The 17,427-nt window shown below is 44.0% G+C and overlaps 1 protein-coding gene across 2 annotated transcripts in view; it reads left to right on the top strand.

Moving 5' to 3' along the window:
- The window catches only part of NID1 (nidogen 1), a 94,662-nt gene that overhangs the window by 13,803 nt on the left and 63,432 nt on the right, over positions 1–17,427 (top strand). For both annotated transcript variants that reach the window (XM_007170773.3, XM_007170772.2), the window contains exons 2-4: positions 10,806–11,105; positions 13,255–13,481; positions 15,986–16,356. In XM_007170773.3, the coding sequence (XP_007170835.2) occupies positions 10,806–11,105; positions 13,255–13,481; positions 15,986–16,356 (898 nt within the window). The remainder of the gene's footprint in view (positions 1–10,805; positions 11,106–13,254; positions 13,482–15,985; positions 16,357–17,427) is intronic.

Genomic DNA, 17,427 nt, shown 5'->3' with positions numbered 1-17,427 from the left:
TCCTAGTTCTTCTATGACTGAATAATATTCCATGGCTTTATTTTTCCTTCCATAAGTTCACGGATATTCAAGTTGTTTCTCCTTTCTGGCTATTATGAATAATGCTGCTATGAATGTCCGTGTCCCAGTTTTCATGTGGACATCAGCTTTCAGGTCTCTTGGGTATATACCTAGGAGTGGAATTGCTAGGTCATATGGTAACTCTATATTTAACATTTTGAGGAACTATCAAATCGTTTTTCAAAGGGGCTGCACCATTTTACATTCCCACCAGCAATGTATGAGGGTTCCAGTTTCTCCATGTCATCAACACTTGTTATTATCTGACTTTTTGATTTTAGCCATCCTAGTGGGTGTGAAGGGGTATCTCATTGTGGTTTTGATTTGCATTTCCCTGATGATAATGATGTTGAGCATCTTTTCATGTGCTTATTGGCTATTTGCATATCTTCTTTGGAGAAATGTTTGTTCACATCCTTTGCTTATTTTTAAATTGGGTTATCAGTATTTTTATTGTTGAGTAGGTTAAACATTATTTAACAAGAATACTTCATGAATGAAGCCATATATGTCATAGTGTATAATATCAGGAGGTAAGTGATATCTAGTTCTTGCTCTGCTAGCTGCTCGTGTTAAGGTGATGACAGCTAGATCATGTCTGTCGTGTTACATTTTTCCCCTTGTAAGCAGAGAGCAAGCTATGGGGTGATACTTTGTTTGGCCTTATGCAGCTGTCCCCTTGCCCACCAACCTTTCACTTAATGTCCATAGCAACCATTGATGATCTTTGCCTGAATCAATTATTAAATTAACGGTTGCCAAATTGTGTCTTATTTTGTCTTGTTGTTTACTTGTTGGTTTCTAGCATTCTTTCTACATTTATTAGCTTTCATACTCCTGTAAAGAAGAGCTTTCCCTCATCAACTGGGGCTTTTGGGTTACACTGACATGGTTTGTTCTGGAAAGGCAGATAAGTGCTTAATTCTTTCCCTATAATTTCTGATGTTCAAATTAAGGGACTGGTGTTCCAATTAAGGGATTGGTATAATCCAAATTCAGGGAGTCCTGGTGCCCTAGTCAGCACAGGTGAACTGATATCTCTATCCAAGGTGTTAAGGAGGGGCACACTTCTCCGTAGAGACTGAGGGTTTGGACAAGGCCCTTCTCTTGCCTTTCCTGATCACCTCCTGTTCTGGAATGCTGAAGGACACTTCTACCTCTTCTTTGATAGACACACCAGAGTTTAAAATTTAAAGACTCCCAACCATTTTTAAATGTTGGCAGATAATCTCAGGTAGAAATTTCCTGCAGAAGAGATGGGTAACTTATCCTGAGTCTCTCATTAGACATTAACTGGATTAAGTTTAAAACACTGACTCATCTTTTTTTTTTTTTTTAAGTACAGCTTCTTGTAACAGTAGCTTTGAAATGTTGCTTGTTAAATCCCTATTGCATTATTGTTATGTCAGATTTTTTTTTTTAAAGGAACCATTTTGAGATATGTCAGAGCACACGGTTCTTTTTTTTTTTTATTTAATTTTTTATTTATTTATGGCTGTGTTGGGTCTTCGTTTCTGTGCGAGGGCTTTCTCTAGTTGTGGCAAGCGGGGGCCACTCTTCATCGCGGTGCGCGGGCCTCTCATTATCGCGGCCTCTCTTGTTGCGGAGCACAGGCTCCAGACGCGCAGGCTCAGTAATTGTGGCTCACGGGCCCAGTTGCTCCGCGGCATGTGGGATCTTCCCAGACCAGGACTCGAACCCGTGTCCCCTGCATTGGCAGGCAGATTCTCAACCACTGCGCCACCAGGGAAGCCCCCTGACTCATCTTTTAACTATTACTGCCAGGTTGTCCCTTGTTTTTATCTGCTAATCCTTTTGTTTCTATTTCTAATTCAAGCCAGAGTCGTTTCTCTGGCTCTGTGGAGTTAATAGAAAATATTTGCAATTTAGACTCAAGAGTTTCGTTCTGGCACTTCTGGTGTATGATCTTAGGCAAGTCCTATAAACGGAAACTCATTTTTTTCTCAAATGGAGAATGAAGATGATATTAATGCATGCTTTACTAGGTTCACTACAATAACTGGAGTAAAAAGGCTTTGTAAACTGTCAAGTACCACTCAAGTGGGGCAGGCCCCAGGTCCCCCCTGGGCTCTAGGCTGGAATCAGTTAACCTCCACCTTGATTGTATCATTAGCTCAGGCTGTTTCAGGGACTTCTTTCTCAAGTTTTTCTTTTCTGAGGCCCTTTTCATTTTCTAGGTTTTTCTAGCTGCCCAATCTCTATCCATGGAGCCATCCCATGAAGCTTTGCAACTTCCAGGACTTTTGCTCCCCATTTCTCTAAACTGAGTATAACAGAAAGAGCACCGGTAATGGACTCGACCAGATGTGGGTTCAAATCTTGGTCCCATCACTTGCTGGCTGTGTGACATGAAACTAAATTAAGTCTCTTGTCATTTCCTTGTCTGTTTCATACACGTGAAAAGAGGGGTGGTTGTATTAAATTTAAAAAAAATGCAAACAGCTTTAGTAAAGGGCCTCAAACCTAGCCGTAAGCGTTTACTTCCCTTTCCTTCTTTGGCCTAAATTATTTTACCTTAGGTTCCTGCTTCCTCCCACCCGTGGAGTTTGCTTTTGCAACTGCAAGCAATTTCATTGTCCTTCCAGCACCGCTCTTTGCATTTCTAAAAGGAGCCCATTTGTTTCTTATTTGTGCCTACCTCAAGTATTCTTAACCACATCTGTTTTAAAGAAGGCTTTCCCCTCACGGTTGCAGGGGAAGAGCATTCTGCCCTGGGGCCTGCTACCAGGCTCATTGACGTCAAAAAAGATTTGCTTGTATATAAGGAATCTAACACATAATTTTAATGTATAGAGTATCTGCATTTAGACTTTCTCCAGGCTTCATTTGCCTGTAAGTTCACTTTAAAGATGCACAGGAGATTGGAGTGCTTTTTCTTTTAAATGCGGGCCACTTCCTCATTATGAGTTAGTGCTCTGTCCCACCTCTTCTTACTGTCAGCTGAGTTGAAACAATTGTTAAGTAAGTGGCTCCAACTGTTAGCCCTGTGAGGCTTGCATTTTCACCCGGGGGCGTTTTGTGATGTAACTGATGGTGCAGCTGGATGAAGAGCCTATTGTTTGGTGGGTTCCTTGGGGTGAGTGAATAGGTGTGTTCTGTACAGGGGTGTTAAGTTGCGCTAGTAACACGCTGAGCTGAACATTAACTTTGCTGAAGGAACTTCTTTTTCCCAGTGTGAACTGTCAGCAAGATTCAGGGCGGTATTTACCTTGGTCAGTGTGCTGGATGTAGCTGTTTTTCAATAAAGAAGCAATGTATTATTACGCTACCAAAAGCCTCAGTGAGGCAATATTTGGTTAGAGTTACCTTAAGACAACAATATAACATCATCATCATCATCATCATTATTATTACTTTAGCCCTCAATAATACAGACAGACTTTCTCAGGAATGCACTCAATTCACAGGAGTTTCGGTACTTCCCTGGCGATCCCGTGGTTAGGACTCCGAGCTTCCATTGCAGGGGGCGTGGGTTCGCTCTCTGGTTGGGAAACTAAGACCCTGCAAGCCGTGCACTGTGGCCAAAAAAAAAAAAAAAAAATTTCACAAGAGTTTTGCCATGTTATAGTTACCAAGTCCAAGCTCACACTGCTCGCTGAATGACAGGCCAATACATCGAGAGAGGTGTTGGGACAAGGAATAGTGACTCTATTTGGAAAGCCAGCAGACCGAGAAGATAGGGGACCAGTGTCCCAAAGAACCATCTTCCCTGTGTTAGGGTTCAGGCTTCTTTTATACCAAAAGGCAAGGGGGTGTGGTTGGTTGGTGCACACTTCTTGGTGCCAGAATCCCTTGTTCTTGCAGCTGACCATGTAGGTCTGGTGACCATGTTCCTATAAACGTCCAACAGGACAAATGTTATTCTCTGTTCTGCAACTTTTTATCTCTGTATGAATGGAGAAGTGTTATACCTTTAAAATTCAAAGCCTTGAGAATGGGCTGTCCTGTATATTTCAGGCTACAGGCAACATTCTTTTTTTTTTTTTTTTAATAATACATCTTTATTGGAGTATAATTGCTTCAAGGTTAAAATAAAAGAAACAGATCCACTATAGAGTTAGATTTGTTCTTCCCTATTACATAATCCACAGCAAGGAATGTGCTGGTGCCACTGGGACTCAGGGCTCCTGAGTCAGGACTCCAAGGCGCTAATTGCGAACTGTTAAAAGATAAACTGGGGCATATTAAAATTTTTAAGCGTTTATTTGAGCAAAAATCGATTCGAATCGGGCAGCATCCAATCTAGCAGATAGAAAGGAGCTCCGAGGAGCTATGCAAAATGAAAGACTTTTATAGGCAGGAGGGAGTGGGAGCAGGGAAGTTATCTGGCCAAAAAAGCAGGTCCTAGTATTGCAAAGTTACTTTTCTTTAGGGGAGGGCAGGGGTCTACCCAGCAGATGATGTCACTAGTGCTGATCAGGTGGTTTCTGATTGACTGGTTTAAGATTCCATAGAGAGTGGAAACTATAATTAAGTCTCAGTTTGGTGATGTGGGGCTTAGCATAAGCGACTCCATTTTGGGCCTGTTCTGTCTTTTAACAAAAGATAGAGAGAGGTGCAGATGTAAAGGAGCTGGTGGTAAACCCTGCTTGGGGAGGGCAGGAGGGCTTCACAGGGAGAAATGGGACTTTGCCACAGACAGGAGCTGAGTGAGGGTCTTCGAGGCCGAGGGGACCATAAATGCAAAACCACGCAGTGTTAAGTAGGTGAAACACCATGGTGAGTTTGGAGAAGTGTAAGCAATTAAAAAAAAAAATTCCAGCACATGTATTTCTACTCTAGACTTTTCCTCACCAACATTCGTATCAAAACTAAAACCTGGGCCTATAATCCACGTAATTTTTCAGCTGGCACAAAGTGGTGAACAGAAAATAATACTGGTGACTGCTGTATAATACTTATGTTTAATAATTGTTTCTTTCTGGACTCCAGGCCCTGCACCTGGAGCCTCAAGCGTCTGCAACTTTTGGTTCATGTTAATTACTAAACCTGCTTTCACCAGCACCTTCTACTAATTAACACAATCTAGCTCGCCCAGTGCAACTAACATTCCTGAAAATCTCTGGTAGAGGAGAGGCAGGGGTTGTGAGGGAAGGGGTGGACCAGTCTGGGGAAGGAGGAATTCAGACAATGAACATGGGCCCTTCTCCTCACAGAGAGCATTCATGTGGGCTTAGCTATAAAAGTTAACTTCCTTTCTTTAGAAACTTTAAACTTTAGATTAATCACTTCATTATCTGTTTTTTAAAGTTCATTTTGAAAATTTTAAACATATGCACAAATAGAATATTATGATGCACTCTCATGAATCACTCAGCTTCAACATGTATCCATTTATGGTGTGTCTAGTTTCACCTATATCCCCACCTATTCTTAATATTCTCCCCTCTTACCTAAACTGAATTGTTTTTAAACAAATCCCAAACATTTTATTTCATTGTAAATATTTCAGAATGTATCTCTAAAAAAATGACTTTTTAAAAACAAAACGGGTACTTCCCTGGTGGTGCAGTGGTTAAGAATCCGCCTACCAATGCAGGGGATATGGGTTCGAGCCCTGGTCCGGGAAGATCCCACATGCCACGGAGCAACTAAGCCCCTGTGCCACAACTACTGAGCCCACGTGCCACAACTACTGAGCCCACGTGCCACAACTACTGAAGCCCGCGTGCCTAGAGCCCGTGCTCCACAACAAGAGAAGCCACTGCAATGAGAAGCCCGCGCACCGCAGCGAAGAGGAGCCCCTGCTCGCGGCAGCTAGAGAAAGCCCGCGCACAACAACGAGGACCCAACGCAGCCAAAAATAAAAACAAAAACAAAAAAAACCCCTGCAAAATCATGATCACACCTAAAAAGTTAACAATATTTCCTTAATGTCATCCAATATCACATAGGTTCATAAAATATTTTATTTGCCTTTCAGTTGACTGGTTTAAATCAGGATCCAGGTGAAGACCACACATCACGTCTAGTAGATATATACCTCACGACTTCTGAAATCTACAGGTTCCCCTCACCTTTTTTCCATGCATGTATTAAAGAAACTGAGTATTTGTCCTTCAGGATGTCCCATATTCTGGATGTTGCTGGTCACATCCCTATGGTATCCTCTAAATGTGCTTCTGTCCCCTGTATTTCCTGTAAAGTGGTAGTTAGATCTAGAGACTTGTTCAGACTTGAGTTATCGGTTCACATTTATGCAAAGTGTTTTAGTAAATCGTGTCGCCCTGCAGCGGAAAAACCGCGGACACATAATGCTGTGGCCCTCCTCGAAGCTCACCGGGCAGTATTTCTCAAACACCCTTGGTGGGAGGCTTTATCCCTATGAACCTCCCCTCTGCACTTCCTGGAGGGAGTCGGGAAGGGAGGGAGCGTCCGCGTGCCAGGCAGGGGATAAGCTGTGTAGCTATGGTACAGACCAAGACGGACCTGGTCCTGGACCACAAGGGATGTACTGTGGCGGTGGGGAGAGCGGCCAGAGCTGGCAGGTGAGTCAGTGAGATCCCTACACACTGTGGTCTGTGCCCGGAAGGACACAAATAGGAGGCGGAGATATAAATGGGGGCCAGGCGTGAGGGAAGGGAGGAGGAGGGGCCAGCCAGGGGACCCCACACTGGATGGATGGAGGAGGCTCCCTTCGAAGGTGTTATTTCAGCTGAGCCCTGGAAGAGGCGAGAAAGAGCCCGTTATATGGGTGCAGGAGGTGGGGAAGAGGGGTGCTGGTGGTCGCCGGGATGGAGAAAGTGCCCGTATACTTTGGAGGCCGGACACACAGGACATGGGATGAGAAAGAGCAAGGAATCAAGGCCGACTGCCAGGTTTCCTGGCTTAATTAAGCAACTGGGTGAACAGCTGTTATGGCGACAGCCCTGGGCAGCTGGACAGGCTGCGTGACTCTCTCTGTGGTCCCCAGTCTAGTCCCTTTGGCGATGGTGTTACCGACCTGGGTCCTTGGATTCTTTAGTCAATAGAAATTGATAAGAATCCAGACAAGAAACTCAGGCAAGGCTTTACTGGGACTCGTGCTGCAGCATGAGGGGTAAAAACAAGAAACAGGTGCCCTTGCTTGTTCTCCTGGGTGGGGGGGGCGCGGTGAGCTGGTCCCTTAAATGGCGTGAGGGTGGGAGCGGATTGGTGGGTCGGGCCTGAGGGGTGGCTTAGGTGGCCTGCCCACCCCCTTGGTGGTGCTTTGTGCAGGGGGCATGCATAATACCCTGCTTTTGCTCCAGGGACCTCAGAAGTGGCTATTGGTTTGTGGCCTTTTTGTATCTTATTGTTCATAATTTGTCCCAACTGCGCATGGACACAGTTATTTTCAGTCCCCTATAGTTTCTTTGTATTCTGTTGCTGGAGGAGACGTCTGTCCAGGTCCAAGTGCAAGCGCTCCGGTAGAGGGTCCCAGGTCCCAGCCTGTCTCAGTGGTACCCAGGTCTGTCCTCCTGGCCTCCTAAGTGCCTTTTAGGCCCTTCCCTTTGTGCGCCTGCCCTTCTATTGAATTGCTCGACTTGAACAAGACGGAGAAAAGGAACCAGGCCAGTAGGAGCATCATGAGCTGGACAGATTTGTGGAATTAGCCTGGCACCCAAATGTAAAGGAATATCGTTCATCAAGTCTGCCATTAATTGCTACATTTGGAAAAACACAAAAACAAAACTGAAAACGTGAGCTTCCCTGGTGGCGCAGTGGTTGAGAATCTGCCTGCCAATGCAGGGGACACAGGTTCGAGCCCTGGTCTGGGAAGATCCCACATGCCGCGGAGCAACTGGGCCCGTGAGCCACAACTACTGAGCCTGCGCGTCTGGAGCCTGTGCTCCGCAGCAAGAGAAGCCGCGATAGTGAGAGGCCCGTGCACCGCGATGAAGAGTGGCCCCCGCTTGCCGCAACTAGAGAAAGCCCTCGCACAGAAACGAAGACCCAACACAGCCAAAAATAAATTAATTAATTAAAAAAAACAAAAAAACCCCCAAAAAACTGGAAACGTTTACTAAGAAGTTTAAGAATCAAATGAAACTTCCGGGTGTTCTGTATATGACATCTTTTCTTCATTATCATAGACAAGTGAGTTGAATATGCCATAAAACTGCCTGAAAAATAATTTTCCTACTAATACTAATGAGGGTTATCTGGTCTTTGTCCAAAGCATTTGCAGGCAGGGCGTCATGCTTCTCGTCTAAAAACTCAATTCCTAAAGCATTCCTTGTGAAAGTAGAAATTGCTGTGCCCAGATTCTCAATAATGTAAGGCACCGGGAACATTTTCAAAATTGTTGGCCTGATTTAAATTTCACTGGAAAACAGCATTTGAAAACCGAGTTGTCTGTATGTGGCTTCCATGTGATCACTTCCCACTGGCAGCTGGTAACTGCCAACTTCTGGCGGCTTGAGAAAGTGAGCCGTTTCCCACGCTCTCACACGGCAACCCAATCAGGATGTTTGTGCTGGGAGATGTTTGGATGGGGTGGAGGCGAAGAGGGCAGGAGACCAGCTGGACGAGGCTCCTTCCCTGACTCCCTTCTCTGCAGCCTGTCCGCGCATTCTAGAAAATCATTGCTGGTGCCAGGTGATGATGGAAAATATGTCACCCGAACAGTTAACAGACCGTGACACTTGGTAAGAAGGAAGGATCTTGCTAGGTCCACACTTAACACTCAAACCTGTTGTTCTTTTCCCTTCCCAAATTGTCTCCATCACATCGAAGCTTTTTACCTGGTTCTTGGCATGTTGTAGAGTTTGGTCTTAAGTTCCTTTCCTTCTTGTCGGCCGCTGCCCCCTTCTCTAGGAATGAGGTCTGAAGTGACTGAGGGATAAGGCCGTGGGAAGAGGAGGGAGGGAAGTAAGTGACCTGGAAAACCCACAGGCCTTCTAATGAACTCCTGAACAATTAATTGTAACTCCCTTTGCTGCTGTGTTCTTCCAATCTGTAGCCTCTTGAAGTGCAAACTAGGGCCATATGCAAAGTCGCTCCCATTGGAGTAGGGATTTTTTTGTTTTTAATTCATAGACTCCAGAAGTAAGGAGATCACTGGCGTGGTGTTCTCTGAACTGTGCACTAACAAGGGTGTGGGAAGGGCTCAAAACCTCATTCTAAGCATGGCTTTGCAGGAGGCCCAAGCACGCCCACCGCCAGGGGGCTGTAGTCCCTTCCCCATTTTCCCAGGGAATGTGGGTTTCAGCTGGATAAGAACAGTGAAATCTTTTCATAGGCTATAAACTGGTTCCAAGAAGTGATAACTGATAACTGGTTTCAAGAAGGCTGTACATGTAGTGATTAAGAGGGCCGACTTTGAAGTTGGGCTCCCTGGGTTCAAATCCCGGTGAGGCCTCTTATTGGTAACTTTGGACAAATTGATTAACTTACCTCATTTTCCACCTCAGAAAAATGTGGATATTAGTAATAGCTAGTTTTACGGGGTTCTTCTGAGGATTAGATGTTAATAAGAGGTCTGGAACATGGTAAACATTCAGTAAATGTTAGCTATTGATCTAATTCATTAATCTGTTCAAAATAACGCCACCATCGTGGCCCATTCACATTTACTCCTTGACACTTGTTTGCTTATTGTCTTATCATCTGTGTTAGTCCATCTCCATGTCCTTCTGGACTGTGGGTGCCTTGAAGGCAGAGCCTGGGTTCTACTTATTTGTGGACCCACAGTGCTTAGCACAGCCCTGGTTTGTAATGATTACTCTGTTGAGTAAATTAACACAGTCTTTGATGATGACTTATGTTTGAATGGTCCTTCGTGTGCCACAAACCACACACATGGGAAGCCTAAGATGCGAAGTTTAAGACCCTTGCCCAAGGTCTGGTGACTATGCCAGAGTCAGGTCCTGTGATTCTTGCCCCTGTTCCTTCTACCAGGCCGTCCTCCCTAGGAAAAGAATGCTGAGTTTTACAGTTCTGGATCATGTCTTTCTCCAGTTTTTTTTGTATTTGACACACTGTCATGTTTGATACACTATGACAGCATTCTGTGAACGGGAGCTCAGTCTCCCTGAAGAAGATGTCGTTTCTGCACATCCTTTTTTTTTCCTTTCCTTTCTTTCTTTTTTCAAGGAAAAAAGAGCTGAGATAATTTTATCTTTACGTACTCTACAAGTGCAACTTTTGTGTACATTTGAGATTAATTGCAGTTAACTGAACTACACCATTTTCCTCTTGAATCTCACATAAATGAAATCATATACTGTGTACTATTGTTGTGTCTGGATTCTTTTGCTCGGCTTAATATTTGTGAGATTCACTCATGTTGTTTTGTGTATTTTTAAAAATTACTATATAGTATTCCATTGTATGAAATGGGCAGAATTTATTTACCTGTTCTCTTGTTGATGGGTATTTATTTGGGTTGCTCCCAATTTTTTTTTTTTTTTTAATTTTTATTTATTTATTTTATTTTTGGCTGTGTTGGGTCTTCGTTTCTGTACGAGGGCTTTCTCTAGTTGTGGCAAGTGGGGGTCACTCTTCATCGCGGTGCGCGGGCCTCTCACTATCGCGGCCTCTCTTGTTGCGGAGCACAGGCTCCAGACGCACAGGCTCAGCAATTGTGGCTCACGGGCCCAGTTGCTCCGCGGCATGTGGGATCCTCCCAGACCGGGGCTCGAACCTATGTCCCCTGCATTGGCAGGCAGATTCTCAACCACTGCGCCACCAGGGAAGCCCCTGCTCCCAATTTTTGATTGTAAGTTTCTGCACTCCTTTTAATGATGTTTGGTTTTGTACAGATTACCACAAACGGCATTATTGCCATGAGTGAGCCCCCAGCCAAAGAATCCCATCCTGGGCTATTCCCACCGACCTTCGGAGCAGTCGCCCCTTTCCTGGCGGACTTGGACACGACAGACGGCCTTGGGAAGGTTTACTATCGGGAAGACTTATCTCCCTCTGTCACTCAGCTGGCAGCGGAGTGTGTCCAGAGAGGGTTCCCGGAAGTCTCTTTCAAGCCCAGTAGCGTGGTGGTTGTCACTTGGGAATCCGTGGCTCCCTACCAAGGGCCCAGCAAGGACCCTGCCCAGGAAGGCAAGGTAAGCACCCACCCAGGCACAAGGGCAAGTAGTCTAACGTGTTGGCTTTGTACACTTTGGTCTTCTGGTTTGTGCTACTCTGATGTACACCACTCCCATGCGATTGATAAAGACTGGACAGACATCCAAAGCAAAATCTAGTTAGCTGTTTATTGCAGGTCTGAAACTTCCAAAACCTTATCTGCAGGGCTACATAAATCTATGCTGTAATGATGATTAGATGTAAAGAAAGCCAATTCCTGAGAAGATTGCCACATGGCAAGAACAGGGCTGATAAATTACAGCCCTAGCTGCTCTTACTTTGGGTGGTAGATAGTGGGAGGTGGCTTCTAGATAAATAGAGAATTTATTAATATGAAGTGATAGGTTAAACTAATAAAGCAGTCCCAAGAGATGTGAAGAAATAAAGACCAGACCCACACTCTAGTTGGGGGGGACAAAACCCATTTGTACCATGTGGATGGTTCAGCAAACAAGTTTCATCGTAACCAGGGATGGGAGTCTCTGTGGATCCAGTGGTTGGGAAAGGTGTTAGGGTGTGTAGAGCTTGGACTTGCCCTTGAAGGAAGGGGAATATTTGAAGAAGCCATCTCTAGATCTGAGGTGACTCTTTAGGACATGCTTCGATTTCTCCTTGGAAAAATAAATTTGCTCCACCATTGTTTAATTTTTATAGCATTACAGGGTAGAGAGCAACTTGAAAGGCCCAAAAGCACTCCCTTTAAATGGGGGATGTTCCCAGCTGGTGGTTCCCAAAGTGTGTACCACAGAACACTGGTCCCACAGACATTCCTTGAGGAAAAGGACTCCTTGGACCAAATAAGTTTGGGAAGCGCTAAAACTATATCTCCCTCATGGTGACTCACTCTGGAAAGTCCGATAGTACAGAAACCTGCTTAATTTTGTTTAACTTAGCCATCCCCAAACCTTTTGGCCATACCCTTTTCCCTTCCAAATAAGACACATTGCATCCCATAGAGCACACTTTGGAGAAGTCTGTCTGACACGTTTTGCTTTGCCACCTGTATCTGCCTGAGTGCTGTGCTTGAAAACTGTTTAAAACCTTCAATTTCTCGAGTGTGCATCCCTTTCACTTGAGTGATACCTGCCCAGCCTCTTGTACAGAGCCCTTGCCTGCTTCACGGGCCAAATCTCCCCTCACTCTTACTTCTCTGCACCCCCTTGCAGCAGCTGTATCAGATTATTTGCAATTCCCTGCTGAGGCTTTTTGCTTGTTTGTTTTACCCACAATCTCTTGCACTAGCTGTGCTCTCTGCTTGCGATGGCCTCTCCGTGACCCTCACTGCACGTGTCCAGCTCCTGCTTGTTCTTTCCGCCTCCTCTGCCCCCGCTCCTCCCAGCATCGGGCACTTCACCTGCACACGACTCCATTCCAGAATCTATCCTCCAGTTTGGCAATGTTTTGTTCACATGTCAGTTTTCCCACCTAGACTGTAAATTCTCAAGTGCGGCGATCCCGTACTTTTTATTCGTCTTCACAGTGCTCAGGACAATGCCTGGTGCGTAGGAGAGGTACTAACATTAGGAATATGTTCTCTGTGGCCCTTCATATGCCAGTGCACGTAGTCCTCCTAACATTTCTATGCAGTAGGTGGCTTCATCTCCATCTTACAGATTCACAGATCAAGGTTCAGAGAGGTTAGGTAACATGTCCAAGGTCACACAGTCAGTGAGGAGTAGAGCAGGATTTGGATCCAGATTTGTTTTCTGTCAAAGCTCATTTTCTTTCTTACTGCACGGTGCTTGGGCTCAATCGGCTAAATAATGAAATGTGGTTGAATATGTTTAATGGCCGTGGAAACAAATTCTGTGGGTAAGACTTTGCTAAGTTGCATGAGATTTAGGCCACTACCTGGAGGTGCCACCTCTATAATTTTTCATTAACCTTAGGGTCACAGTTATGCAGAAAGTATTCATTGATTAATTAGAAAATTTCATGGTGACATAGCTTTAGAGATATTTAAGTGGAATTATCCTGGAATACTTGGTCCTTGTTACAAAAGTATTTCTTTAGAATAAGGTGTAAATACTGCCATCTCTGTGCTTTTTAGATACGATCTGGTGAAGAGCACATTTTAAGATCTGTAGATATTTTCCTGAGTAACTGAATTTTAACTCATCTTCACAGAGAAACACATTCCAGGCTGTTCTGGCCTCCTCTGATTCCAGCACCTACGCCATTTTCCTTTATCCTGAAGATGGTCTGCAGTTCTATACGACATTCTCAAAGAAGGACGAGAACCAAGTTCCCGCAGTGGTTGCTTTCAGCCAAGGTTTAGTAGGATTAATATGGAAGAGTGACGGAGCTTATAATGTATTTGCTAATGACAGAGAATCAATTGGAAACTTGGCCAAGTATGCTTTTTTTTGTTCTTCAGTAAATCCTCCCCTTAATAAGATTATCATTTTACTGTCTTATTAAATTAAGAATAATGTAAATGGGCAATATAGAGCATTACCTAAAAATGTTCCCATGGATTTAAATTTTGTATATAATTTTTATATTATGGAGTACTTTGTTTTTCTGATGAACTCAAGGGAATATACTCTTAGAATGAACAGGTATCCAAGTTTTTAGATACCATTCTCATTTGAGACAGTTTTACCATCTCTTCTATACGTATAAAGTTAGAAATACAAGTTATTCAAAACTATCTCCTGCTATGACCCCAAGGCTGAGAAAACCCCTCCCAATTTCATATTGCCAATTGAGTCTAAAACTCCTCTAACTTTAACGGTGTGCTGGTAAATGCTTAGCAACTGGCTTTAGGCGGGTTGGGGAAGCCCTCATTTATAGCATTTGCCTATTTCCGTGGTGTAAATACTCCTACCATGGCCAGTTTCCAGCTGCTCACATCATGTCGCTCAACCTGGGGTTGAGAAAAGGTGAACCATTATATAGTATTCTCACCATAGAGGTGCAGTAGATTCAAATAACTTGAAGAACATAGCTAATAGTAACATAATACAGATGGGATGAGTTTCAAGTCTTTATTGCCTCTGCTTTTATTTCTTTAAATTTTTATTGGAGTATAGTTGATTTACAATGTTGTGTTAGTTTCTGCTGTACAGCAAAGTGAATCAACTATACATATATATATCCACTCTTTTTTAGATTCTATTCCTATATAGGTCATTACAGAGTATTGAGTAGAGTTCCCTGCGCTATGTAGCAGGTTCTTACTAGTTGTCTCTTTTATATATAGTGGTGTGTATATGTCAATCCCAATCTCCCAATTTATCCCCGCCCTTCCCCCTTGATAACCATAAGTTTGTTTTCTACCTCTGTGACTCTATTTCTGTTTTGCAAATAGGTTTATTTATTACTATTTTTTTTTTAGATTCCACATATAAGCGATATCATATGATATTTGTCTTTCTCTGACTTACTTCACTCAGTATGACAATCTCTAGGTCCGTCCATGTCACTGCAAATGGCATTATTTTGTTCTTTTTTTATGGCTGAGTAATATTCCATTTTATATATGTACCACGTCTTCTTTATCCATTCATCTGTCGATGGACATTTAGGTGGCTTCCATGTCCTGGCTATTGTAAATAGTACTGCAATGAACACTGGGGTATATGTATCTTTTTGATTGCCTCTGCTTTTAATATAGATTATTTAATTGTAAGTTTATATAATTTAATTTTTTACAAGCTGGTTCAAGCAAGCTCCTCCTGCATATCACTGCCTTTATTTGAGTCCCAAGCAGACAGATTGATTAGACGTCCAATTTCTGCAGGACTTTCTTGATTCCTCATTCCCTGTCCAACCCCAATCTTTTGCTCAGTATTCTCTACCAAGTAGTGTATGTCCCTTCTTTCCATTGTATGAGCTGGTCATTTTACATAATTACTTATAGGAACACTTCTAATCACACACAGAAGAACAGTAAAAATGGTGGTGCAGGAAGTAGAGATTAGGGTTATTCTATTGTATTTTATAACTATAAAATGCCTTTAGATTCTCAATATCATTTGTATTTCACTACACCCTTTGAACATAAAAAGGTAAACTGAGACCTGTCCAAGGTTCCACAACTAACAGTGTTGGGATTTCTAATAAACCAACTCTGTACTATTTTCACTCATAACTCTTCTGACACCAAATTTGTGGGTTTTTCTCCCCAACCAATTCTTCAACTCTTCAGACACCAGCTAGGTGTCCTATAATTCGATTCAGTTCTGACACTAACTGTTTGGGGTCAGCACATACTTCACAGGTTAAGGGCTCAGTCCCACAAAACTGCCCCCACTTCAGACATCCCTTGCAAGTCCCAGGTTGACACCTGCACTTCTGATCAACCAGCTATAAATCGGGGGTCTCCATGAACCCCTGCTCAAGTTCGATAATTTGCTAGAATGGCTCACAGAACTGAGGAAAGCACTTTCCTTACTATTACCAGTGTATTATAAAGGATACACTCAGGAACAGCCAAATAGAAGAGATGCATAGGGCAAGGTATGGGAGGAAGAGTGGGTGAGGGGCTTCCATGTCCTCTCTGGGCTCACCACCCTCCTAGCCCCTTGATGTGTTCACCAGCCCAAAAGCTCTGTCAATCTCATCACTTAGGAATTTTTATTACATAGCCATGATTGATTAAACCATTGGCCATTGGTGATTCACTTATTCTCCAACCCCACTCCTCACCCCCCTCCCTGGAAGTCAGGGCGTAGGGAAGAAAATTCCAACCCTGTAATCAAGCCTTATTTTTCCTAGTGACCAGCCCCCATCCTGAAGCTACCCAGGGTCCCCAGCCACCAGCCATCTCATTACCAGGGCTCCTTCTGTTTGGTTGCTGGGGGCTGTTTGTGGGTTGCTGGCCTGTTTCCAAGAAGCCTGTCCTTCCCCCTAGGAGCAGCAACTCTGGGCAGCAGGGCATCTGGGTGTTTGAGATTGGGAGTCCGGCCACGGCCAGTGGCGTGGTGCCCTCGGACGTGAACCTGGGATTGGACGACGGAGCAGAGTATGATGACGATTATGACTCGGTGACACCTCTGAGCCTGGAGGACACGGGCACCACATCCTTCCCCTATGAGGCCCGGGGAAGGGGAGACACTGGCACATACGACATGCCCAGTGACCTCTCCCCCCGCCGCCTGGCTACTGAGAGACCCCCAGGACCTCCCACGGAGAGGACCAGATCTTTCCAGCTGCCAGTGGAGAGGTTTCCCCAGCAGCAACCACAGGTCATAGACGTGGATGAAGTTGAGGAAACAGGAGTTGGTAAGGCCATTTCCGTTGCAGGTGGTACCTTCTTGGATACTTGGGTTTCCAGACAGGGGAGCATTGCTGGCGGGGTGTCAGCTGTGTGCATTATTTGGTGGTTTGTAAGGATGAGCTCCTGGGGAAGGAGGGGTGGAACTCATAGCTGCAGGGCATCGGTCGATGGGCCCGAAGGCTTCAGAGACTCCAAGGGATCTGGCCATTAGGGCTGGGGTTATGGAGACTGTAGAACATGTCCTCTTTCAAGTCTCCTATTATTCTTTCTTTTTTTTTCCGTTTTAAAGAGAAAAGTGCTTTAGAATTATTCTGATAGTCAGATTTCCTTCCTTATTTGTGACTTCTGAGATCAGCAATATATTCACCCACCTGAACAAACATTTTAGAAGTTCCTTTGGCTATTGACACGGTTTATCTTTGAAATGTATTTCCTCTTTGTTTTGGAAGGAGGATGGTTGATTATTTTTCCTCCCGGGCCCTATCAGTTTCAGAGTTAGTTTGTGAGCATTTAAAGCTACAAAATAAGTAGATCCCCTTTTTGAGGATGGTTTTAAAGTACAATATCTTCTAATCAACCGTATTATATCAGATTTTTGCTACATTTTCAGGGAAAACCACTGGAACCCCAGCATGCTTTGATTTGTCTTATAAAAGACATTTGAACTAGACTGTGTTCATTATTTTTTTGCCCTTCAGGTTGACCTATAATCCATTAAGATTCCTATCAAGGGGATGGTCCAAGCCTTTAAATGATGTTTACTATGACGCACAACTGCTTCAACTATGAAGTTATCATAAGGCCCTCAAAACATCTACTCAATTCCACATTATTCACCCATTTTTTATTTCTCCTTACTTGTGATTTGTCTCGTAGCAATAGTCAGATGTTTGTTCTTATCGAGTATCCCAAAGCATGGACAGGATCTGGTGGCCAGGGTAGTGTGCTTACTTAACCTCTGAGGCACAGAAATGGAGAAGCTGCCCTTAGTGACATGATAAGGATGTGGTTCATGTCTCAGGGCTTCCCTTACACACACGGCACCCTGGATTTCCTGGGGTAATGCTGACACCTAG

This window comes from Balaenoptera acutorostrata, chromosome 16 (genome assembly GCF_949987535.1).
Source record: "Balaenoptera acutorostrata chromosome 16, mBalAcu1.1, whole genome shotgun sequence".
NCBI classification, from domain to species: Eukaryota; Metazoa; Chordata; class Mammalia; order Artiodactyla; family Balaenopteridae; genus Balaenoptera; species Balaenoptera acutorostrata.
The sequence above is the reverse complement of the archived record's forward strand: the minus strand, read 5'-3'. Positions and strand labels throughout refer to the sequence as shown.